Source organism: Engystomops pustulosus, chromosome 11 (genome assembly GCF_040894005.1).
Source record: "Engystomops pustulosus chromosome 11, aEngPut4.maternal, whole genome shotgun sequence".
In the NCBI taxonomy this organism is placed as follows: domain Eukaryota; kingdom Metazoa; phylum Chordata; class Amphibia; order Anura; family Leptodactylidae; genus Engystomops; species Engystomops pustulosus.
This window is the reverse complement of record NC_092421.1, coordinates 2,789,520-2,817,496: the sequence shown is the minus strand read 5'-3', so window position 1 is coordinate 2,817,496 and position 27,977 is coordinate 2,789,520. Positions and strand designations below refer to the sequence as shown.

The following is a 27,977-nucleotide window of genomic DNA, read 5'->3' as shown; positions in this document are numbered from 1 at the left end:
TTGTAATCCTTGTTGTTACACTGTTCATGTTGGGGAGGTCCCCGTGCCCCGGCGGCTTCACAGTCGTTTTTTATACATAGTACAGGAAGCTACTGATACGTACCTCACCAAGGGTCTTACGCCCATCTTGACCACCACCGGCTGTCACTTCTGGTTATAGGCCCAACTCAACAATCAACATAGACATCAAACTATACTCCTAGATCCTAAAAGACGTGGCCCTTGATCTTGCCTACCATGAGCTACTGGGATGATCCATAGGTGACGGGGGGGGGGGGGGGGAGCTCCATTTTTTCCCTTTCTTTTGTCTGTTCATATCCACTTTTTCCCCTTGTAATTTTTTCGATTTTTTTTTTTCGATTATGTCTCTCACAGTTAAGGAGTTCTTCAGTCTTCAGAAGCCAACACTATAGTAATGTAATCAATAGGTAACACAACCAAGTTCAAAACAGAAAAAATACATTTATTGATATTTTTCAGATATTTTAATGTCTCTATACAAAAATATGTCTCCTGCATGTTTACACCCACTGTGTTAATCAAAATCCACTGTATTATTACTTCCTTGATAGCAAATAGACAAAACTCTTGACACCGTGGCAGGACCTTGATGCATCAAAAATTCACGTCTTTCATAATCCCATTAAATAGTGTTGGAAAAAACTTGTTTAGTTTAACGACCAATTTTCCCCCGGCTCTTGCGTCTCCTTTAACATTGCTTTAGTCCAAAGTCACTTTTCCCAAATCACCTTTTCGAAAGGATCGAATGAAGTCATAAGCAGCAGCTGAGTAATTTGGTACTGTGATAGTCACATCGCCTAAAAACATAACAGCAACATGAACGGAGCACAACACAAGGGAACACCGAAATGTTTTTTACATACACTACTGCTCAAAAGTTTGGGGTCACTTAGAAATGTATTTTTTTAAAGAAAAGCACATTGTCTTTGGATGAAGCTAACATTAAAGGAAACCTACCATGTGATGTGATGCAGTATGAAGCAAACATATCCTGAGACTGCTGTAGCTGCACTGATGCAGAAACATATCTTGGTTAATCCCTGAGCTGAGGGGTTTTGCTGATAAAACAGATATAACATTATGATAATGAGGCTCTGTGGCTTCTATGGGTGCTCCAGCGCTTGCTTCCACGCTTCTCCTAGCATGTGAGTTTTTCTCTGCAGGAGATGATGATGCAATCCCTTTTCTCCCTGCCAGACAGAATAATCAATTGCTGCACCATCCCCCAGCTGCTGTGTATGAGGGATCCAGCTCAGATTGATTAGTCATGTCTTGACTAACCTCCATTTGTAATTACAAGCTCAGTGCTGATTGAGGCAGCCATGCTGAACCAGCTTTCCCAAGGTCCTGAATTGTATAACCACTCAGCTCAGGGATTAACCAAGATCTGATCCTGCACCAGTGTAGCTACAGCAGTCTCAGGGTTCATTTGCTTCATTTGCTGCACCAAATCACATGGTAGGTTTCCTTTAAATGAACCATAAATGCACTCTGTACATTGTAAATGACTATCCTCACTGCAAACGTCTGGTTTTTATGCAATATCTACATAGGTGTATGTAGGCCCATTTCCAACAACCACCACTCCAGTGGTTCAACCCCTCGTGCACCAGGACGTACTATTACATCCTGGTGCTGCGGGGGTGTATGGAGAGAGCCCTCTCCATACACAGTGGGTTGTATAATACCAGTAAATGACAGGTCATTAGACATCATCAGTAAGATTGCTATATCCAGCAATACAGAAGTGTATTCGTTTTATTGATTACAGTGTAACCCACAGTGATTGCCGTATTGTTAGGCACCGCCCCCTTTTTCTTTTAGGGAGGTGTCCTGTACATGACGAGGAGGTCTGAGAAAGCGTTATGTGCGCAAACACTGTCACCACATTCTAATCTATTAGGTAGAATATGAGAAATAGTTTCTAAAACTCTGTCTTTAATATTAACCCCTTCACGACTGCTAGAAACGTCCTGTTTGCTGATGCCCCGGGCAGAAGGGACGTCTTATAAACGGCCATATCATCAACCCTGGCTCATAGAAACATAATTGTTATGTCATTTAATGATATCAAAGAGGAGATTGTGGGTTTGCGGGTGGATGCTTAACAGAACCGGAGATATTCTCCCTTAAAATTGTACTAAAATTTTTATGTACTAAGATTTTTATGTACAGCTTTGTACAGACGCGCGCCGGAATAGTATGTCGCACCTCGGGTCCCACTGCACAGAGAGGGCTCACCATCTTGCCGAAGATTGTTGCTCCCCGTGACGTCATCTGGGAGCGGCGATCCGTTGCCATGACAGCCTTGGGTCTTCCCGAAAACCCGAGGCTGTCTCGTATTAACCCTTTCATTACAATGTGCTATCAGCATAGTATAGAGGCCCCAGCACTAGTAGCTCATTAGCATATTAAAAACCTCTTTTTTAAGAAAGGGGGACCATAAAAATGATGACAAGGTCAAATCCTGCATCAGCCTGCAATGTGGCTGCAGTCAGCAACAAAGGTGAAGCGGTCAGGTAAACGGCGGACATGACGCTTGTGTCCTTGTCAGGCTTGATACATATGTGGCATGGTTTGTAAACTACATATATGCACTATTTTTGTTTCCTTCTTTTGATTCTTTTTATCTGTTCATTACAGACCGAAAGGGGGAGGGGCACAATTTTTCAGCCTCATCTCCGGCTCCGGTCTCCCATGTGTTCATTATATAAAAGGTGTTTTTAACTTTTTCTTTCCCATTTTTGGGAGCACTGCCCTTTTGCATCGTTTTGATATAATTGAATAAAATATTCTTTCATGCTTCTGTATTTATTATATTTTATTAATACCTACCAACACCAGTAATGGCTTTCACTCTCTGCGTTTTTCCTAACCTATGAGCAATCTTTTTTAGAAGGGTCTCTATGTTTGAGCAGGGTCCCTCCAGCTCATATTGTTCCACATATCTGAAAAAGAAATGCACATTCAAACAATCATTACAATTCCACTACTACATATGTAGGAAATCGTCTGTTTCCTGCAATATTCTTATTAATTATAAGCCAATTAGCATTTCAGTGCATCATGGATGTGATCTCTTGTCCAACGCCACCAAGGGAGCAAGTCTGAGTGCAAAGTGCTGGATGGTGAAACCAGGCAAAGAAGGGTGAACTGAAACAATCATCTGTATAATGAAATGAAGTTCCAGACCACAATATTTCCCAGGAAATACAAAATGTTGATGCAGGACACTTCATTTACAAAACCTTATAGTTAAGTTCTGTTCAACAGGACTGCCGCATAGCGAATGTGGTGACAATATACAAAAAAAGGAACAACAATCCGTCCTGGAAACTACAGACCTGTGAGTCTAACTTCTGTTTTGGGTAAATATTTGAGGTTTTTTTTTAAAGTATCTCACTGTACATAACCATAAACATTTGTTTAATCACTATATATATATATAACTATATCACTATATATATATACATATATATATAACTATATCACTATATATATATATAACTATATCACTATATATATCACTATATCACTATATCACTATATATATCACTATATAATTATATATAACTATATCACTATATTGCGCTGTGTGTGTATATATGTATTTTTTTGCTATACTAAACCCAATGGAGCATCTCTGGACAGACTGGAAAATGGCGTCCACCAACATTCACCATCCAGCCTGAGGGACCTGGAGAGGATCTGCAAGGAGGAGGCCGAGGATCCACAAATCCAGGTGGGAAAAACTTCTTGCATCGTTCCCAGGAAGACTCCGGGCTGCACCAGCTCCAAAGCTGCTTCTACACAATCCTGAGCAAAGGGGCCGAATTCTTATCACCATGTGATATTGCAGTTTTTCTTGTTTAATAAATCAGCATCTACATTTCCGTTTTTTTCTGACAAGATGGGGATCAGTGTCCGTTAATGCACCAAAAGAAATAACGTTTTTCATCTTACCCACTGTGTGTGTTCCCTCTTCATTGCAGATCCTCTCCAGTTCCCTCAGGTTGGATGGTGAATGTTGGTGGACGCCATTTATAAGCGTCTCCAGAGATGCTCCATTGGGTTTAGTATAGCAAATATAGTGATGAAATACATGTGAGCTACAATAATACACAGAGCTGCAGCGTCCCCTGGTGTCCAACGCAGAATTGAATAGGAAAGTGGGTGCAAAACTTTTGGTACAATCCAGGTATAAGCAGACGTGTTGATCAATGGTGATGCAGAGAGCGATATATACGTATATCCTATATGTAGAAAAGGCAGTGTTCTTGTCCAAACACAAGAACAATGCTCTATTCAAAATAGAGACTTAAAACCCCATTCTGGTGACAGGCGGGGGGGGGGGACCTGTGGTCAAAATGAAGTTACAGGAGACGTTAGGTCTGTAAATAAGACAAAGCTTATGTATCATAGTAAAAAAGGTTAGAAAAAATATATCGTCCATCAAGGCCGACCTACAGATAATAAAGCGTTGATCCAGAAGAAGAAAAAACCCTGCAAGGCTCAAAGCAGGGGAAGATTCCTTCCCGACCCCTAATCTGGTGGTCACAATAACTCCATGGATAAACTGAAACTACTAACAAAAAAAGTTCCATTTAATCTTATACTATTCCCTCCAGGCCATGTTGTGGCAGAGTCTCGCTGCTCGCACAGGACTTCCGCTGGTGCAGTGACATGAATGTTTTTCTCGGCTGCCACTTAATTTCAATCCCACTTCAATGTAAAGGCAGTCCCCGGGTTACGTACAAGATAGGGTCCGGAGGTTTGTTCTTAAGTTGAATTTGTATGTAAGTCGAAACTGTATATTTATAATTGTAGATCCAGACAAAAAAAATTTTGGTCCCAGTGACAATTGGAGTTTAAACATTTTTTGCTGTAATGGGACCAAGGATTATCCATAAATCTTCATTACAGACACCTTACAGCTGATCAGTGCAGCCTGGGACTATAGTAAAGCATCCAGAGCCTTCACCAGAGGTCATAGGGGCCGTCTGTAACTATGGGTTGTCTGTAAGTCGGGTATCCTTAAGTAGGGGACCGCCTGTATTTATGGCTAACAGGAGGTCACATTGCCCGCTCTTACCTATGCTGGTGATGCTGATTTAGAGTATACAGGAGATAATCAGCAATTATATCTTCACCCACCAAATGATCCAGAATTGTTCCTGCAGTGATATACAAATCCAAAAATAATGTTATTGCAGAGGGAAAACTACATAAGACAAGTTTAGTTTCCAAGTTTGTGCATTATAGCTTCCTCTGCTGTAGTTCATACACGGTAAGTGACCGATAGGTAGATCCCTGGTGGTAGGTTCCCTTTGAGGGATAAACCCCTTTTCCCTTATTTGTTTTAAGACTTCTGTCAATCAGCTATTCAGGAGCTGCTGGGATAAAATCATCGGTCACTTACCGTGTATGAACTACAGCACAGGAAGGTACAAAGCACAAACCTGGAAACTAAACCTGTCAGGGCGGCACTGACAGAATCTATCACTTTCTAAATGACTAACTTATTTTCCATAATCCATGAAACTGAATATTCGGTACAGGTTTAATGCTTTACCGCATAGGGCTAACTTCATTCCTGTCTCAACCGATTCGATGCGGGGTGAAAGAACGCCTGGCGTGTCCAAGAGATAAATTAGGGGGTTTTCTGAAACCTGAAATATGAAAGTTCTTTATAAGGAGCTTCTTCTAGAGATAAATCTACAATATGCACAAAATGTGACACATGAGCTGAAATAAAAGCAGTTTGTAAGACATGACACGTTTCTGTTTAAAGTAGTCTGTGGCCTGAAGACAAAGGGGGTCATTTACTAAGGGCCCGATTCGCGTTTTCCCTACGTGTTACCCGAATATTTCCGATTTGCGCTGATTTTCCCTGTATTGCCCCGGGATTTTGGCGCACGTGATCGGATTGTGGCGCATCGGCGCTGGCATGCACGCGACGGAAATCGGGGGGCGTGGCCGAGCGAAAAACCCGACGGATTCGGAAAAACCACCGCATTTAAAAAAAGAAATGTGTTGCTTGGGACGCGCTTACCTTCACTTGGTCCGGCCCGGTGAACTCCAGCGTGTTCAGATGCTTTTCAGCGCAGCAGCGCCACCTGGTGGACGGCGGAGGAACTACCTTGATGAATCCCGTCCGGACCCGGATCCAGCGCAGAGAACGCGCCGCTGGATCGCGAACAGACCGGGTATGTAAATCTGCCCCAAAATGTTTACTAATAGCAATGATTAGAGGGGTTGTCTGGTGTGACAATTTAGCTCCTATCCACAGGATCCGCAGTCATGGGAGTCCGACAGATCACGAGAACAGGGTCAGTTGTGCTCTCGTTAAATGCCCAAGTAGCTAATGCAGCGGCTCCTCGCAATATCAGTCAGCGCATGCACGACAGACTGCTCTGTTTATTGGGGGTACAAGCAGATAACAACTGACCGTGTTGTTTTGATCTATGGGGTTCCCATCACTGAGGATCCGGTGGATTGGGTCTAACTTGTACAACCCCTTTAATATGTAACCGGCTTTTATAGGTGTCCCAATAAATAAAATATCCAGATACGTCACTAGTTTGCATCCCAACACTAAAACTAATACTGACCTGTATCCTACAAAGCACAGATCGAGTGATTCCAGGTTCTCCCCCAACTTTAGAAGCTTTCCCTAGGATATGGAAGAATACGATGATGTTATACATCTACAGTCCCGCTAGGATTAGGGATACTGCACTGTATAACCAGAGCGATTCTACCTTTCTTTAGATGTGTTCTGCGCAGGGCGTTTATTAGAGAGGATTTGCCAACATTGGGAATTCCAGTAACCATAATCGATATTTCCGGGTTCTGTGAAGGGTAAACAAAGGAAAACATCTCAAGCATCTATGTATATAAACAGGGGCGTAACTACAGTGGTAGCAGCCATAGCAGCCGCTATGGGGCCCACAGTGTCAGGGGCCCCCGTCATCCTACCTGACATACTAAAGAGAGGAGGATGTGCACCAGTATATACAAATTATGCTGCACATTGTACAGTATAACATGTATATAACATACACTGTGATGTATATGTGTGTATAAATGTGTGATTATAACTTGCATGTGTGAGTATACAAATATGTATATTTCTTTAGTGAGAAGGGGGGCCCCATGCAGAAGCATGCTATGGGCCCCTGCTTCCCCTAGTTACGCTACTGTATATAAATGAGTCAAAGAATAAAATAAAAGGATAAGGAAATGATGGCAGCAATAGAGTTCTGCAATTATTATGTTACAATTCACGCTTTTATCTCCAAGCACAGATATTAAGAAGGCTTTGCCCCGGATATGGGATGGAGGGAGAATCTTCATCTGTCCGGAGTCACTTGCTGCTATATAAACACAGGGACACGGAGCTACAAACAGTTGGTTTTCTGATCCTGTAGCACCAAATCTCACAGAGCACGGGGCCAAGTAGCATCTTATTAAAAAGTCTCTTTTTTTTTTTGCATTTATCCAGGAATGTCAAGACTAATAAAGATAAGTGTCGGGATCGGGGAGCAGATGACAGGTAAGTATATTTAGTTTACATTTCTACTAAGTGCTAGTATTCCCTTCACTCTAAAGTAACAATTTTCGGTTATGCCCATGGGGAGAAATCACTGTGGGGAAAGTGTCTGAACGGCTCGTTCTATAAATACAACAGATTGCTGTGCCAGCCCCAATGCCATATTTGTAACTAGAGGACACTCTGCTCTAGGAGATAATGACATTGAACACACTTCTACCTGTCCAGATAGAACCTGACCTCTGCTCTGTTGAACCGAGGGTTACTTCCGATCCGTTCAGTAATAGCTGGAACAATCTAAAGTTAAAAAAAAATAAGATACAGCAAAAACGTTACAAGACTATAAAGGCAAAGTGCATAGTGGCAATCCCTGTGTGCAGCGCATAAAAGACACCAACCAATTCCTCACTACCCACGAGCGCAGGGAAATCAACTAGGAAAAGAGCCAAATACAAATCAGATTATTGCCCCAACAATTGCTATTCTTCTAACCACTGTAGACATCTGAGATATATATATATATATATATATATATATATATACACACATACACCATATATACTCAAGTGTAAGCTGAGTTTTTCAGCAAAAAAATGTGCTGAAAAACCCTAACTAGGCTTATACTCAAGTCTATTTAAAAAAAAAAAAAAAAATGTACTCACCTTTCGACACCCCCCAGCAGGTCCTCTTCTATACATCAATGATCTGGCATCGGCTGCGTGTCGGTGGCTCTTAGTAACGCACATCATGATGTGAGCCACTCGCTGACATTCTAATGTGTGCGCCGCTATCGAGGGGTAGGTGGGGGAAAGGCGAGTACATTTTTTTTTTCCTTATAGGCTGGATATAGCTCAAGGTGGGGGCTGCAGGCTATATACTGGGATGGAAGGGGAAGCAGGCTATATACATGGGGGGAAGGGGAAGCAGGCTATATACATGGGGGGCAGGGGAAGCAGGCTATATACATGGGGGGCAGGGGAAGCAGGCTATATACATGGGGGGCAGGGGAAGCAGGCTATATACATGGGGGGCAGGGGAAGCAGGCTATATACATGGGGGGCAGGGGAAGCAGGCTATATACATGGGTGGCAGGGGAAGGAGGCTATATACATGGGTGGCAGGGGAAGCAGGCTATATACATGGGTGGCAGGGGAAGCAGGCTATATACATGGGGGGCAGGGGAAGCAGGCTATATACATGGGGGGCAGGGGAAGCAGGCTATATACATGGGGGGCAGGGGAAGCAGGCTATATACATGGGGGGCAGGGGAAGCAGGGTATATACATGGGGGGCAGGGGAAGCAGGGTATATACATGGGGGGCAGGGGAAGCAGGGTATATACATGGGGGGCAGGGGAAGCAGGCTATATACATGGGGGGCAGGGGAAGCAGGCTATATACATGGGGGGCAGGGGAAGCAGGCTATATACATGGGGGGCAGGGGAAGCAGGCTATATACATGGGGGGCAGGGGAAGCAGGCTATATACATGGGTGGCAGGGGAAGCAGGCTATATACATGGGTGGCAGGGGAAGCAGGCTATATACATGGGTGGCAGGGGAAGCAGGCTATATACATGGGGGGCAGGGGAAGCAGGCTATATACATGGGGGGCAGGGGAAGCAGGGTATATACATGGGGGGCAGGGGAAGCAGGGTATATACATGGGGGGCAGGGGAAGCAGGGTATATACATGGGGGGCAGGGGAAGCAGGCTATATACATGGGGGGCAGGGGAAGCAGGCTATATACATGGGGAGCAGGGGGAGCAGGCTATATACATGGGGGGCAGGGGAAGCAGGGTATATACATGGGGGGCAGGGGAAGCAGGGTATATACATGGGGGGCAGGGGAAGCAGGGTATATACATGGGGGGCAGGGGAAGCAGGGTATATAGGCTGTGACCAATGCATTTCCTACCCTCAGCTTATACTCAAGTCAAAAGTTTTCCCCAGTTTTGTGTTAAAATTAAAATTAGGGGCCTCGGCTTATACACGGGTCACCTTATACTCGAATATATACAGTATACTAGAAACAACTACTTGTATTCTTGTCAAAGGGGTCGATGTACATCAAGACAACAACCAACCAATAGCAAAAACTTGTGATAGGAACAGCTGATGGGACTTTTCCTATAGATACTGTAGGTTGTTAATAGCTGGACAGCAGCTACTTCTCTGGACTCCCAGCTGACCGCGGAGGTGCAGACACTACCCACCTGTTTGATGTTCTCTTCATGGATACAGTCAGTGTAAATCACCTTTCTGACTCCCTGTTTCTGTAGCTCGGAAACAATTCTCTGGAAAAAAGAGCAAAGACATGAAGTAATACGAGGCACCACAGCAATATTTCAAGAAATCTGAAAATCCATTACAAATTAAATAATCCTATTCTGCAGGGACCACAGCAAAAAGCAATACAGGCAGTCCCCGGGTTACATAGGTTTGTTCTTAAGTTGAATTTGGATGTAAGTCGAAACTGTATGTTTTATAATTGTAGCTCCAGACAAAGTTTTTTTTTTTTTTACCCCGGAGATAATGTTTTTGCACCAGTGACAATTGGATTTTCAAAATTTTTTTACTGTAATGGGGTCAAGGATTATGAATAAAGCTTCATTACAGACACCTTACAGCTGATCATTGCAGTCTGGGACTATAGTAACATCCAGAGAGGTCACCAGAGGTCACAAGTGGCCGTCTGTAACTAGGGGTTGTCTGTAAGTCGGGTGTCCTTAAGTAGGGGACCGCCTGTATGGGAATCATTATTGCTAAACAGCATGTAGCTAGGTGCATCTGGACCCTAACACACTGAGCCCAACATGCCCTAAGGGGAACCTGCAGCGTGATTTGGGATGCTAAACTGCCTACCGGACCTTATGGACTGGTGTTTAGTGACCCAAATCGCTCCTACATTTATACCTTACCTCGCTCATAAGTCGTGCCACCTGCGTGTTGCGGCTTAGTGAAGCCGGCATAGTGCAATCTGGCTTCACTATGGAGGTGCTATAGGTACGGCGCATGCATAGTGAAGTGTCCTGACTTCACTTCTCGGACTCATATGCTGATTTGAGTGCGATGTGCCTCATCTGAATCACATCCAAGTAAGCAGAACTATTTGTTTTTTATATTGCAGCCACTCACAGATTTATACAAGTAAAAGGTAGGACCCTAAATCACAGGTCCATACGGAGATATAGGTGATTTAGGGTCCTAAATTGACCCAACAGGTCCTCTTTAATGAAGCCGAGCGTTGAGGCATTTCCCCAACAGCTGAACCGCGGCATTGCTGGGCTTTTATCTCCTTTTTATCATTGAAGATTCTGCTTAATGTATGATTCTAGGAGTTACTGAAGCAAAAGCCACACACAAGTCAGGAACTTGCATTTTCTTCTCATCTCTCTTTGTTACATCATAGTATCATAGTATATAAGGCTAGTATATAGGTGTAGAGGATGCCCCTGTCTATGGTGATGGTAGAACCTCCTCTCCTCTAGGTGTAGAGGATGCCCCCTGTCTATGGTGATGGTAGAACCTCCTCTCCTCTAGGTGTAGAGGATGCCCCCTGTCTATGGTGATGGTAGAACCTCCTCTCCTCTAGGAGTAGAGGATGCCCCCTGTCTATGGTGATGGTAGAATCTCTTCTCCTCTAGGTGTAGAGGATGCCCCCTGTCTATGGTGATGGTAGAACCTCCTCTCCTCTAGGTGTAGAGGATGCCCCCTGTCTATGGTGATGGTAGAACCTCCTCTCCTCTAGGTGTAGAGGATGCCCCCTGTCTATGGTGATGGTAGAACCTTCTCTCCTCTAGGTGTAGAGGATGCCCCTGTCTATGGTGATGGTAGAACCTCCTCTCCTCTAGGTGTAGAGGATGCCCCCTGTCTATGGTGATGGTAGAACCTCCTCTCCTCTAGGTGTAGAGGATGCCCCCTGTCTATGGTGATGGTAGAACCTCCTCTCCTCTAGGAGTAGAGGATGCCCCCTGTCTATGGTGATGGTAGAACCTCCTCTCCTCTAGGTGTAGAGGATGCCCCCTGTCTATGGTGATGGTAGAACCTCCTCTCCTCTAGGTGTAGAGGATGCCCCCTGTCTATGGTGATGGTAGAACCTTCTCTCCTCTAGGTGTAGAGGATGCCCCCTGTCTATGGTGATGGTAGAACCTCCTCTCCTCTAGGTGTAGAGGATGCCCCCTGTCTATGGTGATGGTAGAACCTCCTCTCCTCTAGGTGTAGAGGATGCCCCCTGTCTATGGTGATGGTAGAACCTCCTCTCCTCTAGGTGTAGAGGATGCCCCCTGTCTATGGTGATGGTAGAACCTCCTCTCCTCTGGGTGTAGAGGATGCCCCCTGTCTATGGTGATGGTAGAACCTCCTCTCCTCTAGGTGTAGAGGATGCCCCCTGTCTATGGTGATGGTAGAACCCCCTCTCCTCTTGGCGTAGAGGACGCCCCCTGTCTATGGTGATGGTAGCACCTCCTCTCCTCTAGGTGTAGAGGATGCCTCCTGTCTATGGTGATGGTAGAACCACCTCTCCTCTAGGCGTAGAGGATGCCCCCTGTCTATGGTGATGGTAGAACCTCCTCTCCTCTAGGTGTAGAGGATGTCCCCTGTCTATGGTGATGGTAGAACCTCCTCTCCTCTAGGTGTAGAGGATGCCCCCTGTCTATGGTGATGGTAGAACCTCCTCTCCTCTAGGTGTAGAGGATGCCTCCTGTCTATGGTGATGGTAGAACCTCCTCTCCTCTAGGTGTAGAGGATGCCTCCTGTCTATGGTGATGGTAGAACCTCCTCTCCTCTAGGTGTAGAGGATGTCCCCTGTCTATGGTGATGGTAGAACCTCCTCTCCTCTAGGTGTAGATGATTCCCCCTGTCTATGGTGATGGTAGAACCTCCTCTCCTCTAGGTGTAGAGGATGCCCCCTGTCTATGGTGATGGTAGAACCACATCTCCTCTAGGTGTAGAGGATGCCCCCTGTCTATGGGGATGGTAGAACCTCCTCTCCTCTAGGTGTAGAGGATGCCCCCTGTCTATGGGGATGGTAGAACCTCCTCTCCTCTAGGTGTAGAGGATGCCCCCTGTCTATGGTGATGGTAGAACCTCCTCTCCTATTGGTGTAGAGGATGCCCCTGTCTATGGTGATGGTAGAACCTCCTCTCCTCTTGGTGTAGAGGATGTCCCCTGTCTATGGTGATGGTAGATCCTCCTCTCCTCTAGGTGTAGAGGATGCCCCTGTCTATGGTGATGGTAGAACCTCCTCTTCTCTAGGTGTAGAGGATGCCCCCTGTCTATGGTGATGGTAGAACCTCCTCTCCTCTAGGTGTAGAGGATGCCTCCTGTCTATGGTGATGGTAGAACCTCCTCTCCTCTAGGAGTAGAGGATGCCCCCTGTCTATGGTGATGGTAGAACCTCCTCTCCTCTAGGTGTAGAGGATGCCCCCTGTCTATGGTGATGGTAGAACCTCCTCTCCTCTAGGTGTAGAGGATGCCCCCTGTCTATGGTGATGGTAGAACCTCCTCTCCTCTAGGTGTAGAGGATGCCCCCTGTCTATGGTGATGGTAGAACCTCCTCTCCTATTGGTGTAGAGGATGCCCCTGTCTATGGTGATGGTAGAACCTCCTCTCCTCTTGGTGTAGAGGATGTCCCCTGTCTATGGTGATGGTAGATCCTCCTCTCCTCTAGGTGTAGAGGATGCCCCTGTCTATGGTGATGGTAGAACCTCCTCTTCTCTAGGTGTAGAGGATGCCCCCTGTCTATGGTGATGGTAGAACCTCCTCTCCTCTAGGTGTAGAGGATGCCTCCTGTCTATGGTGATGGTAGAACCTCCTCTCCTCTAGGTGTAGAGGATGCCCCCTGCACATTTTGTTGCACTATAAACAGCAAGAGCTATTTTTTTTAAGAGTTCTAGTTTTCACATGTACAAATAAAATTGAAATGACAGCATAAGGAATTACACTAAATCCCAACAAACCATATATTTTCTGAAAGCAGACACTTTCCTTATTTAAACAATTGCACAAAGGAATATATAGGCAGTGTCAGGACCTGGGATGGCTGGGTGGCTGGCAATGACACAGACTACAAGGTTAGAAGTTCAAATGTTGAGTTTTATTCACTCCAACAGGGGTATACAAATGCAGCACAAGAACAAAACATAAAACAAACACCTGCCCGCCCGGGTATTAAACAATCAGGAATTGGTTTCCTCACCGATAATAACAAATAGTTCACACAGTCCAAAACACCTTTCTGGCTCTATAGCCAAGCTCTGCCATTGTCTGCTCTTCCTATAGTAGACTTTCCCCAAGAAAGTCCACAAGATGTGGACTGGAGGGGATGGGAATGCCAAGTTCCACTACCAGCCTAACTGCCATTCCCTAAAACAGCAATGGTGAACCTTTTAGAGACCGAGTGCCCAAACTACAACCAAAACCCACTTATTTACCATGATGTGCCAATGTTCCATTTTAAACAGTAACTTATTGCTACCTGTTCTTCCACTTCTTTAATAGTATCGCCCACTTGAGGCCACCAATACAGATGAAAGAAGGTGGGCAAATTCAGACCATCATTGTAGCTTCTCTCCAGGGGCTCTCTGTTTAGGAAGAATGGAAAGTCCAGCAGGAGGACCTCCAAAGATAATGCAGTTCTGTCAAAACCTTCTCACAGTCAATGAAGTGTTGCCTTAAAATAGTGTTGAGCGCAGCATCTCATAAGTTGCCTGGGACAGCAGGAAGATTTGATGGATTTGGTCCTGTTTGGTGAACTCTGTCCTGGGCTGATGGCCTGAGTGCCCACAGAAAGGGCTCTGAGTGCCACCTCTGGCACAGCACAGCACTTAAACATTGCTTAGCAAACAGTTTTTGATGAGAAACAAACATTATGGTTTTTCTCATTTTACCCATCTGAGAAATCTGGATGAGATGTGCATCCCTTCCAGTATGTGTCCGGCCATCGGCTTACATATCCCCCCCCCCTCTTCTCCAGACTGGAGGGCTGGGCATTTGTGGTCATCATTCCGTGTAGTCATGACAGGGCATCAGCATTTCCCGGCCCCGGGTTGCATTAACTGGTGTGCTACTGACATGGGTATGCATTGATTGACTCAGTTATGCATTTGTTACTAGGGACAGGCACTTTATTGGTAAATTATACAAATGTTGGATTAAGTGCTTGATGTGCTTCTATTTTTCTATAAAGAATTTCTTGTATTATTATTTTATCTGTGTAACCATGTCATCTCTAATAATACATACATTTGTGCCATTGTCACGGGTGCCCCAGTGACCTATGCAACGGATCGTTGGCACACCCAAGCCCCTGTCCGTGGCGCTCCAAACTTACTTCACGTTCCTGCTTGGTCTAGGCCCGTGCACGTCCCTGCTCCCTAGGGAGTGCACGCCCCATTTTAAAGAGGGGGGAGATTTAAAGGGCAAGGGCACTGGTGATTGGCGCTGGCCACTTTGGGTCTGCTATATAATCTGGCGGCTCCCATCATTCGGCGCTGGATCTTCAAGCCATTCCCTGTGAAGTGAAAGCCCTCCTGTGTTCCAGTCATCCTGCTGTGAGTTCCAGTGTTCCTTCCTACACTGTTCTCCTGCTGTCACCCTGGGCTCAGACTGTCCTGTAATTCCACCTTGGCTGCCACCCAGGCCGGTCGCACCAGTGGAATGACCTGGTGGTACCCAGCTGACCAGGTAGACCATCGCGCTTTGCGGCGGGCTCTGGTGAAGACCAGGTGCCACTTAGACTCCAGTCCCAAGTGTCGGCTAGTATCATCTCCCACGGTGGTCCAGAGGGTCCAAAGACCCAGAACCCTGACAGCCATCTTTTGATTGGTCCCTGTGACTAAAATACATAGATTTGTAGCACATCAGCTAGTCACATATGTCTTGAATACTGGTCTTTGTGTACTGTCTCTACATGGTTCTCTCTCGGGTGCGTATGCCCTGACAGAACTTATGTCTATTTCTCCGCAGGAAGTTGTTGGTGCGCTGACAGGGTCTCATTTAAATGGACTGGAGGGATTGTTAGCAATAAATCACCTACTTCTGTATTTGTGGACAACAAGGCTTCCCTTTGGTTCCAGGGCTTGAATAAATTTACAGGCAATCCCAATCACGACCATATTTTTTCACCAGGGGTCCTTTTGTGGTAAATTTGAAACATCTTGCACAGCTCATTCGTCACCTTTTTGAGTCAGTATTTATTTCGGTATGCCTGTTCTTGAAAACATATAGAACAACTCGTTGGCAATACTCTGATACAGTATAAGGCAAGGGAACCGCCTCTACATAGAGAGTAACCAAACAAATGTTTTTTGTCTGAACCGTGTAGGTCATTCTACCCTCTTAAATGGATACAAGTTTGTATTGTACACCTGGAATCTTATGCCTTGATTTTTTAGTACTATTATGAAATAAAGGACCGAAATATTTTAGGAGTCGGCATGGCAACTTTGGTGAGATATTGTAATATTTCTTTTTTTTCCATAATCCAAGACCACCAGGATATATTTATGACCTTTACCCTGACTTGACTATTGGACTCACCAAATCCATAACAATCCTTTTAAAAAGGTACTTAAATGACAGAGCACACAGTGGTCCTTCACTTCCCTATACACAGCTGGCCAATAAAACCTTTGGAGAATCCTCTTCTGTGTCTTCTCAGTCCCTAGATGTCCCCCAAGTGCATGATTATGGGCCATATCAAGTACCATATGGCGGTATAAGAGGTTGTTATTCATAGCAAAATGTGAAAATTGGTGCTCAACATCCGGTTCCTGAGGCACACTATTTACAACGGTCACACTTTCCAGAGCAGTAACAAGAGTGGGATCTCTCAACTGTGCTGTACCAAAATTATCACGTGAGACCTCTACCTCCGGGACATTATGATCAGAAGCTGGGGAAGGGGTATCATCTTCCACTTCAGCTAGAACCTGTAATGGAAAACTGTCACAATCATTGTGCATGTCTGGGGTCGGAGGGGTTTACACACTTTGTTTAGAAGTCTTAAGATTTCCCCACAACAATGGGAAATCATGTTGGATGACATCTTTGAGATCTCTATGTCCAACCCAGTGCTGCAACTCAGGAGGAAGAGCTCTGACAAAGCGGTCTAGGAGCACCTTCTCCACCATCTGCGCAGGAGTCTTGTTCCAGCTATTCCTTTACCAGATGTATAAGGTCGTACATCTGGGACCTGGCAGGTTTGTCCACAGAGAAACTTCAAGAATGAACTTGCCAGGCACAGACAGCAGGTTTTACCCCTAGCCGAGCATGGATTTGTGCTTTCAGCTTGTCATAGTCTCGGACATCCTGCCGGTATAATATGCTTTCCTTGGTTTGCCTGTCACATAAAGCATGACGACATCTGCCCAGTCATTCTCTTTCTCATTCCACCACCCTATGATACACAGTGAGGTAGGCCTCTACATCACCATCTGGGGTCATCTTTTGCAAAACTGGTTGCACAGTCTGCTTTACATACACCAAGAGGCAGGAGTCTCTCAAAGTATCCGGCAGCTGATGCATGAGCACAAGTTTGTGGGACAGTGACAACAGTCAAACTGACTTAAACTGCAGATACAATCCGGACAAGACACAAATGCGTTGGTGGCACCGAACGTTCATCTAAAGGAGCCCAAAGTCAATGGTGGAAATTTGTAAAGCAACTTTGACTCGACTTGATTTGACCCGACGTAATTTGAGATTGTCGTTCCCCGATACATTATCAGGGCGAGACGATCTGTCACCATAACAGCCTCTCGTCTTTATAAGACCCAAGGCTGCGCAGTTTTACTGCATTTATTTTAATGTGCCTGTAGTATGGCAGTATATGGCAAGATTAATCAGACAACCTAGACATAAAAGGTTCATATAACATAAAAACAAGTTTTAAAAATACTTTAAAAAAACCTAAAAATATTCTAAAAAAAAAAAAAAAGGCGAAAAAATACCAACCCAAAGAATACAGGACACATGTCTGTTGGGACGCAAGGGAACACGTCTTTTGGGATTAGTAGTGAAAGCCGTAAAAACCATCCGCACAAAAAACAATGAATTACTCTTACCGGTAATGTTGTTTCCTCAAGTCACGACGGCACCACCAGAGAGATAGGGATCCGCCCTCCAAGGACAGGAAACCTGAGCATAAAAAGAGGCTCCTCCTATTCCACTTCAGTTAGGTTACAGAGAATTTCTTGGAAGAGCAGTTTAGTTAGTAGACAAAACATATACACATATTCATTCGGCATATATATATCTTCTTCATGTCTCTTTTTATTTATAATTTTTTTTTTTTGCGACATCCGTGAACCAAACCACACAAAAAAGTAACACCCGGGTGGGAATACCAGGTGCCGTCGTGACTTGAGGAAACAACATTACCGGTAAGAGTAATTCATTGTTTTCCCCTTCATCACGACGGCACCACCAGAGAGAATTGCAGAGAAAATACAAACAATTAGGGGGGGATAATAGAGGATAAGACTTTCCTTCCAAATGAAAGAGAGGAAGAACCCATCACATCCACCCTATAGTGTTTTAGGAAAGTGTGAGGGGTAGACCAGGTGGCCGCCTGGCAAATCTGTTCCAGCGTAGCATCCCTACACTCGGCCCATGATGTAGCTAATGATCTAGTCGAATGGGCCCGGATGCCGACCGGAACAGGAATTTCCGCAATCTCATAGGCCATCTGAATAGTCACTTTAATCCATCTAGCGATGGCTGTGGAAGATGCTTTATTCCCCTTATTCTTTCCTGAAAAGAAAATGAACAAGCTATCTGATTTCCTCCAACTAGAAGTGGAATCCAAATACTGTACAATACTCCGTCTAACATCAAGACAATGAAAAACCCTCTCTTTCTCTGTCTTAGGGTTACTACAGAATGATGGAAGGATGATGTCTTGAGATCTATGGAAATCAGAAACTACCTTAGGCAGGAACCCTGGGTCTGGTCTAAGGATAACCCTGTCATCCAAGACTCTACAATATGGCTGTTTACAGGACAGAGCTGCCATCTCGCCTACCCTTCTGGCTGAGGTAATGGCTGTAAGAAAAACCGTCTTGAAAGTGAGGAGCTTTATAGAAATACTATCTAATGGCTCAAAGGGAGGACCTGACAAAATCTTGAGGACCATAGACAAATCCCAGGGAGGCAACTTACTCCTAATTGTGGGCCGAATTCTACCTGCTGCCCTAATAAATCTGGAAATCCAGGGATGTTTGGCTAACTCTTGATCAAATAAGGCTCCTAGAGCTGACACCTGAACCTTAAGAGTAGCCGGCTTGAGACCCTTCTCTAGACCTTTTTGCAGGAACTCAAGAATCTTACTAACATTAGGCTGAGCCAACCGCTCTGGGACCTGACCAGAGAAGGAAAAGTAAGCCTCCCAAATCCTATGATATATCCTATACGTAACTGGTTTCCTACTCTTCTGTAGAGTGGAAATCACCTCACGAGACAAACCTTGCTTTTGGAGAATCATCCTCTCAATAGCCATGCCGTCAGATGCAGGGCTTTTATCTCTGGATGGAGGATCGGCCCCTGCGACAATAATTTCCTGGATTCCGGAAGCACCCAGGGATCGGCTACTGACAGCTCCCTTAGACTTGAGAACCATGCCCGACGAGGCCAAAAGGGAGCTATCAAAATTACTTTCGCCCTGTCCTGTCTTATCTTCCTGATAATCCTGGGCAGGAGGATCATGGGGGGGGGGAAGGCATAAAGAAGAGGACTGTCCCACTTTTGAGAAAAGGCGTCCACAGCCAAGGGAAGGTCTGCCCTGTTGAGGGAAAAAAATCTTTCTACCTTGCGATTTTTCTTTGTGGCGAAAAGATCTATCAGAGGCATCCCCCAGAGCCCGACTATCTTCCGAAATACTGACTGATTCAGTTCCCATTCCCCTTGATATAGGGTCTCTCGACTTAAAAAATCTGCCGAAACATTCTCTACACCTCTTATGTGAATTCCTTTTAGAGATGTAAAAAAAGGTCTCTGCCCGGGTTAGGATCTGAGTGGCTATGAGCATGAGGCCTGAACTTCTTGTGCCGCCCTGTTTGTTGATATAGGCAACGGTTGTAGTGTTGTCTGACATCACGGCCACCCCATGTCCCTGTAACAGAGGAAGTGCTTGCGTCAGGGCTTTTAAGACTGCTAATAGTTCTTTTTTGTTTGATGACAGGTCCCTTTCTGTCACTTCCCAAATGCCCTGAAAATACTGATTCTCCATGTGGGCCCCCCACCCCCACGGACTGGCATCCGTAGTGATTAACCTGTCCTGACTGGGGTTCCAGGGAAGACCAACCTCTAGATTTGTTACGTTTAACCACCAATCTAGGGAGTTTAAGATTCTTTGGGGGAGGAGAATTTTTACTTCTAAGGAGGCCCGATCCCTGTCCCACTTCTCCAGAAGAAAATTCTGTAGACTCCTTGAGTGGAACTGAGCCCAAGGAACAGCAGGGATGGCGGCTGAAAAAAAGACCTAGAAGAGACATACCCTTTCTTAAGGAAATCAGGGGATTTTGCTTTACCTCTAGCACTAGGAGTCTTATCTTCTCTATCTTTTCTACTGGAAGAAAGGTCCTCTGTCTCTGTGAATCTAACCATGTCCCTAAAAAGAGCTTTCTTGTTGTGGGAATCATAGATGACTTTTCTTTGTTTATCAGCCACCCTAATTTCTTTAATATCTGAAGAACCCTGGATAGCTGAGTTTGTACTTCCTGACTTGATGACCCTACTAGTAGGAAATCGTCCAGATATGGAATGAACAACCCCTGTGTTTCTCGTATGTGGGCTGCCATTTCTGACACTATTTTCGTAAAAATTCTTGGGGCAATAGCAATCCCGAATGGTAGTGCTCTGTATTGATAATGATGAACCTCCGAGTCTACCTGAATGGCCACCCTTAAGTATTTCTGAAAATCCTGATGTATGGGGATGTGATAATACGCATCGGCTAGATCTATTGAGGCCATGAAACAACCGGGGAACAACAGGTTTACCGCTGATTTCAGGGTCTCCATCTTGAACTTTGGGACAATCAGGAATCTGTTTAGAGGTTTTAGATTTAAAATGACTCTTAATGAACCCCCCGGTTTCTTTACCAGAAACAGATTTGAATAAATTCCCTGGCCCTGTTCGGCAAGCGGAACTTGACACAGTACCTTTTTCTGGACCAGGGTCCGGACTTCTGTAAACATCGCTTCTCTGTTTTCTCTGGAAGCGGGATACGTGATGGCTAATCGAGAGGGAGGAAGAGATAGAAAATCCATCGAGACGCCCTTTTGAACTGTCTGAAGCACCCACTTGCTGCCTGATATCTCCGACCAGGCTTCGAAAAAGTGGGCTAGTCTTCCCCCTACGGGAAGCCTGGCGTCATAAAGCATTAGGTCTCTGACGCTTTGGGTCTCTGGGCTGATTGAACAGGAGTCCTCTTTTTTTTTTTTCGAAAAGATCTGGAATTCTGATTCCTTTCTGCTCCCCTTCTTTGAGATCTCGGCCTCCGAAAGGGACGAAAGGAACTACCTTGGGTAGAGGGAAAAGATTTTACCCTACTCCCTGCATTCTCCAATAATTCCTCTAACACCTTCCCGAATAACAACTTTCCGTCACAAGGGATTCCACATAGTCTGTTCCTTGACCCTACATCCCCTGGCCAATTTTTTAGCCAGAGGGCTCTCCTAGCAGAATTGGACAATGCTGATGACCGAGCAGTAAGTCTAAGGGCATCGACAGAGGCATCTGCTAAAAAGGCGGCTTCCTTCTGCACATTAGAAATTGACAAGGCTAAAGCATCCCTTGGCACCTTATTTTGAATATCTGTTTCTAGCTGATCTAACCAAAACATCATAGAACGGGAAACACAAGCGGCTGCAATATTAGGCTTAAAGGCCGAAGTAGCCGAATCCCAAGACCTTTTAAGAAAACTTTCAATTTTCTTATCCATAGGATCTCTTAGGGAACCTAAATCTTCAAACGGGAGAGAAGACCTGCGCCTGACCTTTGCTACAGACGCATCCACTTTAGGAGCAGAGCCCCATGTACTGGATACCTCTGAGTCAAAGGGATACTTCCTCTTAACTGATCTAGGGATATATGATTTCCTATCTGGCTTCTCCCATTCCTTCTGTATCAGGGAAGACACTGTCTCATGAAGGGGAAAAGATAATTTATGTCTTTCTTTAAGGCCCTCGAACATAATATCCTGAACGGATTTAGGTTGCTTCTTGTCCATAGTCATCCTGACCAATTTAAGAAGACGATCCGAGTCGTCAATATTAAACAGAGGCCGCCCCGCATGTTCTACTTCAGAGGCCAGGGAACCTGAATCGCTGACTGAGGCTACACCTTCTTCCTCCGAACCTGACCCTTCTGCCACGTATACCGCGGAGATGCCTGGCTGATCCTGAGTGAGTGGGGGTGGGTTTGACAACTCTCTGGCCTTTTGGACTTCCTCTCTAACCACGCTTCTTAATGATTCCATCCAAACGGCAGATTCCTCAGTTAAGATTTTGCCAATACAGGTGTTACAGGTGGCTTTTTCATAACTGGAAGGGAGTTTATGGGCGCAAATTTTACACTCTCTATGGTGCGTTTTACGGGTAGCCTTTTTAGGCCCCTCTTCTCCCTAAGACAGACAAACAATAACACATGTTACAAGATCAGCACAAAGAAGTGAAAAACACTCACCGCCCTGCAGTATAGTTACCGGGGCTGGAGTCCTGGGTGTATCTACAAGATCCCGTTTGTCTGCCATGCTGCACTGCTGACTTGTAACCAGCACTCAGCAGTTGCACCTTATTCTATTTAAACCTCCCGCCGAGTGGGCGTGGCCTCTGATCCCCTTCCGGTCAGGCTGCCAGCGGCGAGACACGAATATTAAAAGGTGATGAAGAAAGAACACTTTCCTTTAGACTAATTAAAAATTGTGCGCCTCACCGCTGTTGAAGACATGCGGCGCGCTTACTGCTTGTTCCGAGCGCCACTTCGGGCGCTCGTAGTTGAAACCGGAAGTGACTACGCGTCACTTCCGGTGCGCGCGTAATCACTCACCCCCGTTGCCGGCAGCCGCAGGTTCCTGTCAGCTCTGTTCCGACCGCGGTCCTGCACAGCCGGAGGGAGGAGAAAAACGCCACAACCTCATCCCCACACCGGAGGATCGAACTGCCGGCGGCCCATACTCCTTTCATAGAGAAGGGTAAGTGAGACACCGCAGGGACACCTTCATCACGGCGTGCTCAGGTCTCCTTCCAAGGACAGGAAACCAAAACTGAAGTGGAGTAGGAGGAGCCTCTTTTTATGCTCAGGTTTCCTGTCCTTGGAGGGCGGATCCCTATCTCTCTGGTGGTGCCGTCGTGATGAAGGGGAAAAATTGCGCAAATGTGTGGTTTTTTTTTTTTTTACCAATTTCACTGCATTTGAAATGTTTTTTTTCTTGCAGGGCAGGGGATATTAAATACCGTCACATTTTTTAGGCAGAAAACAAGCGGCTGCGGTGGGAAGGATGTTGTGTTCTATTTTATACTTGCTATTCTAAAAACACAATAAGGCACTCTGAAGACCACACCCCTTTCTCAAGACTACACCCCATTTGTTGGACAAGTTGGTAACGCACCTATACAAATAGGCTAAAAGCCCTCATAAATGTGTCGGAAGGGTATTTAGGCTATTTTTGGCTCAAATCTGAAAGAAAATCTTGTGCAGGAGATTAATGAATCTGCCCCTTTGTGTTCACCACACTGTGACCGGCTGCCATAGACCTTAATGGGGTCCATGATCCAGCTGCAAATTGTGCTGCCAGATCTGGTGCAGAGAGGAGAAAAAGAGCCAGCAAAGGAGAGGATTAATTCATTTTTTGCCTGCTCGGGGGTCCCTCCACTATTATCGCTGCCTGCTCGGGGGTCCCTCCACTATTATCGCTGCCTGCTCGGGGGTCCCTCCATTATAATTGTAAGCTCTGAACACAGTATTTGATTTACGGTTATTTCTACACTGGTATTTATCATTTCTGGGGTGGCATTTTTTGCTGTATGGTTGTTGGTGAATCTAGGGTGCTGGTTAGTGACTATACATATATAGATGTATTACTGGGGCTTTAACTCCTTAACGCTCTATGACATATCCGTCGCAATGCTGTTAAGGATGTATGATGATGGCTTACGCAGTAACCACTTGTCATACAGACCTGGGGTTTGCTGCATTATGCAGCAAATACCCATCAGTAAGAGTCGGTGCTGGCACTGATCGTGGGTGTTAACTTTTTAAATGCTGCCGGCAAGGATGACAGTGGTATTTAAACATTTAATGAAAATTACAAGGTACATCATACATGATACGTGACATATCATTTACAATATAATAGTGTGACAATAATAAAAGAAAACGTAAATAAAGGATGACCTGTTCCTCTATACTAAATGTCGGTCTAGATCAGCAGTTCTCAACCTGTGGGTCGTGACCCCGGTCAGGGTTGAATGACCAAAACACAGGGGTCACCTAATGCCATTGGAGCAACGATATTTATTTGTATATCAGCTCCCCTAGAGCTGGGGGAATGTAAAGAACCTAAAAAAATTACCAAAATCCAAGATAAGTCGTCCTTAGGCTACATTCACACGGACGTATGATTTCTCCAGTCCCGTATTTATGGGCCGTATATACGTGACATTTTTCATCCGTATGCAGCATGTATGTAACCCGTATGTAACCCGTGTTTTATACGTCCCCATAGACTTCTAGGGCATACGGAACTGAAATACGGGAGAAAATAGGACATGCTCCATATTTTTATACAGCCAGTATACGGAACGGAGTTAACAACGGCAATATAAATGGTCAGACGTATTGTCCATTGACATGAACGTGGCCGTATGTAATCCGTAAAAAACGGTACGGTAACGGCCGTTTCATACGTCCGTGTGAATGTAGCCTAAGGCTACATTCACACTGCCGTTGCCCGCCCGTACCGTACCGGGCAACGGCAGTGCACAGGGAGAGGTGGAAGAGGTGAGCGCAGGTAACACTGTCTCTAATTTCCCTCTCCATAGGGATACATGGCGCACGGCGCCGTATTACGGGTGAAGATAGGACAGTTCCCATCTTTTTCCCGGGTACGGAGCGGTACGGTGCCGCACTGCTCCCGTGGGGCACCGTGTGCCCACTGTCATCTACGGGGGACGTATGTCGGCCGTACAAACGTCCCCCATACGGTAGTGTGAATGTAGCCTTAGGCTGCATTTTAACCTATGATAAGCTAAAAAAAGAATAATCAAAACACACTGGTTTTGTTTTCCAAACCTATAATCAAACATACAAAAAAAACTACATAAATATTTTCACCTTTTGATGCAAGGAGTCTGCCAAGTCAACTTTATTGAGCACAAGCAAGTGCGGTTTAATCCCAAGGTATTCCTTAAAGAGGGGGTTCCGACCAGATAGAGGAATTTGTTTATAGTTAAGGAAATTTTTGATAAACAATACAGAAGTGAAACTCAATGTAACCAAATGGAGAGAATCCAAAACTTAAAGGTGTATTCCCTTCCTAAATGTACTCAGGACAACAAAATAACACTGTCTCTAATTTGCTGTTATTAACAAAAAATAAAAATAAAGCATTTCACAGTCCAACCGGTCTCTATTAGTCCTGCTGTACACAATTTCAGTTTCAGTCGGGGGAGGAAGGTACAGCAGATCTAGTGTGCTGTGGAATAGCAGAGATATAGGAGAGCTAACTGTGTCATTGTGTGTAGCATGTATCTCATCATCTTTCATCTCTGATCTGTCTCATCTCTCTATGTGTCAGATACTAGTACAATGTTCAGAAGCTAAATGAGTGTATGTAAACCTTCAACCCTGATAAACTAGCCACATTGTCAGCTCAAAGAACTAAATGAATCATGATGTGTCTATTTAATAGAGTCGCCTCTGCACTCTGGAATTTTGCACTGATCAGCCAAGAGAGTTATAGGAGCTAAAAAGCAATAAAACTGAGTAAAATTGTGAAGTAAAGGGTTAAATTGGCCTTTATTGTGTTATCACTAGGGGTTTAGATTTGAGAATTTGAAAACTTCTTTAAAGTTATTGAAACAAACATACGTGATCCCTTACTAAAACTTTTTAGCAACAAACTTTTGTTGCTATTGCAGCCAAATACACAGAGGTGGAGAAAGCTGGTCAGATTCCATGGACAAAGCACTAGACAAAATGATGCAAGGAATCTGTGCTATTTGGTGGAACAGCATTACCCATTACCACCAGCAGACAGGGATTCCTTGCATCATATACTTTCCACAGACCCGGCATGTGATCAATGTGTGGCCGTCATTTCAAGAGCTGCAAGAGACTGTATTCAGCCCCAGCTTCCTTCCACTGGCGAGGGCTGATGAAGGGAGGCAGGCAGGTTCCACAAAATGAGAAAAAGTTGTATTGCAGTGTCCGGAAAAAGGGAGGCAAATACTGGAGGAGCTACTAACTTGGCACACTCCCAAATTATCCAGAAAAAACAATGTTAGTTCTCCAACTTCACAATAAAACGTTAAGATTGAGAATTCCACAGAACGGTCTCACCAAGCTCCTTATAGATCAGTAATTCCTCCTGTCATACAGTACAGAGAAGTGAATATCGTGACAGGACGAATTACCGAGGAATTTCTTCAATCTTTGATCTATAAGGAACTGGGTGAGACCGTTCTGTGGAATTCTCAATCTTCATGTTTTATTGTGGAGTTCGAGCACCAACATTGTTTTTTTTTTTATATAGGTTTCACAAAATGCGGAATGTGACCGACTATCAACTATTTAGTCCACGTACGAAAGGATATTCGGGCGTCGTGCACTTCCACAATGCAGTCAACTTTGGAAAGTTTAGCTCTCATCTGTTTAAGCCCTGCAGGAGAGAGAAAAAAATGCTTCATTAGTCATTAAAAGAAATGTCTAAAATCAGGCAAATAATTTTGGAAGTTGCCCCTTGTATTGTCTGTGTTATTTTAGTTTAGCTTTTGCAGTCATGTTTCCTTCTTTGGGCTGTACTAACACCCATATAATCAGTGTCCTGCCAAGATCCGCATCACGATAGTCAATGTCCTGTACATAAACGCAGCACAGGGGATCCTAGCGCTCTATTCACACTGTATATGGTAACCAGAGCCCTGCGGTGACTGTCCCATCTCACACATGGAGCCGTATACGAGCGGGGTACGGACAGTGACAGTCCTCACCGCCTTAGCTATGAAGGAATTGGGGCTGTGCTCCATGACAGCTCTCCCTGTCACACAACTGTAGTCCCGCTATTATCTGTCCGTCTCACCCTTAGCCATGTGTCCCGGGAACCAGTGAGCGACATCCCGCTGCCCAAAGTCAAAGGGTCGGCGGAGAAAACAGGTCAGCCTCATCACTGTAGCTCCAGCTAAACAGCGCCGTACTGAGGGGGACCTAATTTACTGCCGCACACTAGTCCAGGCTAAAAGGCGTTCCCAATAGAAACATCCTCCTGCCACAACTGGTTCCTATTGATTTTTATTACCGAACTGAGCATGCGCGCACACGGCTCTCGTTTCCTCTCAGAATTTATGGCGCTTCAGGTGGCGCATGCGCAGTGTATGCTAGCACACACGTCAAGTTACAATTTTGCGCGGGGAAATGGAGCCTGAGGAGACCAGCAGCGCACATTATATTATATTATCATATCCATAACCACATGAAAAGCTTTATGCCCTATCCCACCAGTAGCAGAGAATAACCCCCTCCTTTATAACCCCCACACTGCACAATGTCCCATTTCCATCCTCCATCCTCACTGTGTGTTATTGAGGCCTATTAAAATGTAAAATGCCCCCACGTGGACCGTGGACCCCGTGTACAGTAGCCTCTCATGTGGCCCCAGCAAGATGTAATGCGCCTCATTCCTGTACCAAGTAGCCAGAGCTTTCTCCATCCATCTATCCATCTTCTCATATTGGTCTTCCCATTCCCTAATCCAGTGGCCCCCAACCACCGGGTCACGGCCCAAGGCCGAAAATAGGCAGGGCCCATAGACGCACCTCTGTCCGCTCTGCCAGGAAGCTTTGAAAAGAAGAAGATGGAGCCACGACGAGAAGAAACCGAAGGTAGGTTCAATAATGGGGGGGCTCTGCTGTGGACATTTCATTAATGGGGGGCTCTGCAGTAGTCATTTCATTAATGGGGGGCTCTGCAGTAGTCATTTCATTAATGGGGGCTCTGCTGTGGACATTTCATTAATGGGGGGCTCTGCTGTGGACATTTCATTAGTGGGGGGCTCTGCTGTGGACATTTCATTAATGGGGGGCTCTGCTGTGGACATTTCATTAATGGGGGGCTCTGCAGTAGTCATTTCATTAATGGGGGGCTCTGCTGTGGACATTTCATTAGTGGGGGCTTTGCAGTAGTCAT

General features: G+C 45.2%; 1 protein-coding gene across 1 annotated transcript; it reads right to left on the bottom strand.

Moving 5' to 3' along the window:
- Positions 1 to 442: 442 nt before the first annotated feature.
- On the bottom strand, positions 443 to 27,076 carry MTG1 (mitochondrial ribosome associated GTPase 1). The gene is made up of 11 exons (XM_072129280.1): positions 26,875 to 27,076; positions 26,391 to 26,454; positions 24,909 to 25,014; positions 9,788 to 9,868; positions 7,814 to 7,870; positions 6,783 to 6,873; positions 6,633 to 6,694; positions 5,594 to 5,690; positions 5,114 to 5,195; positions 2,857 to 2,969; positions 443 to 818 (listed from the first exon to the last, which is right to left on the bottom strand). Exons 1-11 carry the CDS (start codon positions 26,957 to 26,959, stop codon positions 721 to 723), a joined length of 936 nt encoding a protein of 311 aa, XP_071985381.1. The 5' UTR covers positions 26,960 to 27,076; the 3' UTR covers positions 443 to 720.
- Positions 27,077 to 27,977: the final 901 nt, after the last annotated feature.

Bases quoted from the DNA above. Each gene is read 5' to 3' on its own strand.
- MTG1 (XM_072129280.1), bottom strand. From the start codon at position 26,959: ATGAGGCTGACCTGTTTTCTCCGCCGACCCTTTGACTTTGGGCAGCGG. The intron at 25,015-26,390 runs AATATCCTTTCG...TAACTATAAACA, and splicing joins GTGGAAGTGCACGACGCCCG to AATTCCTCTATCTGGTCGGA. The intron at 7,871-9,787 runs GTGGGTAGTGTC...TTTTAACTTTAG, and splicing joins ATGAAGAGAACATCAAACAG to ATTGTTCCAGCTATTACTGA.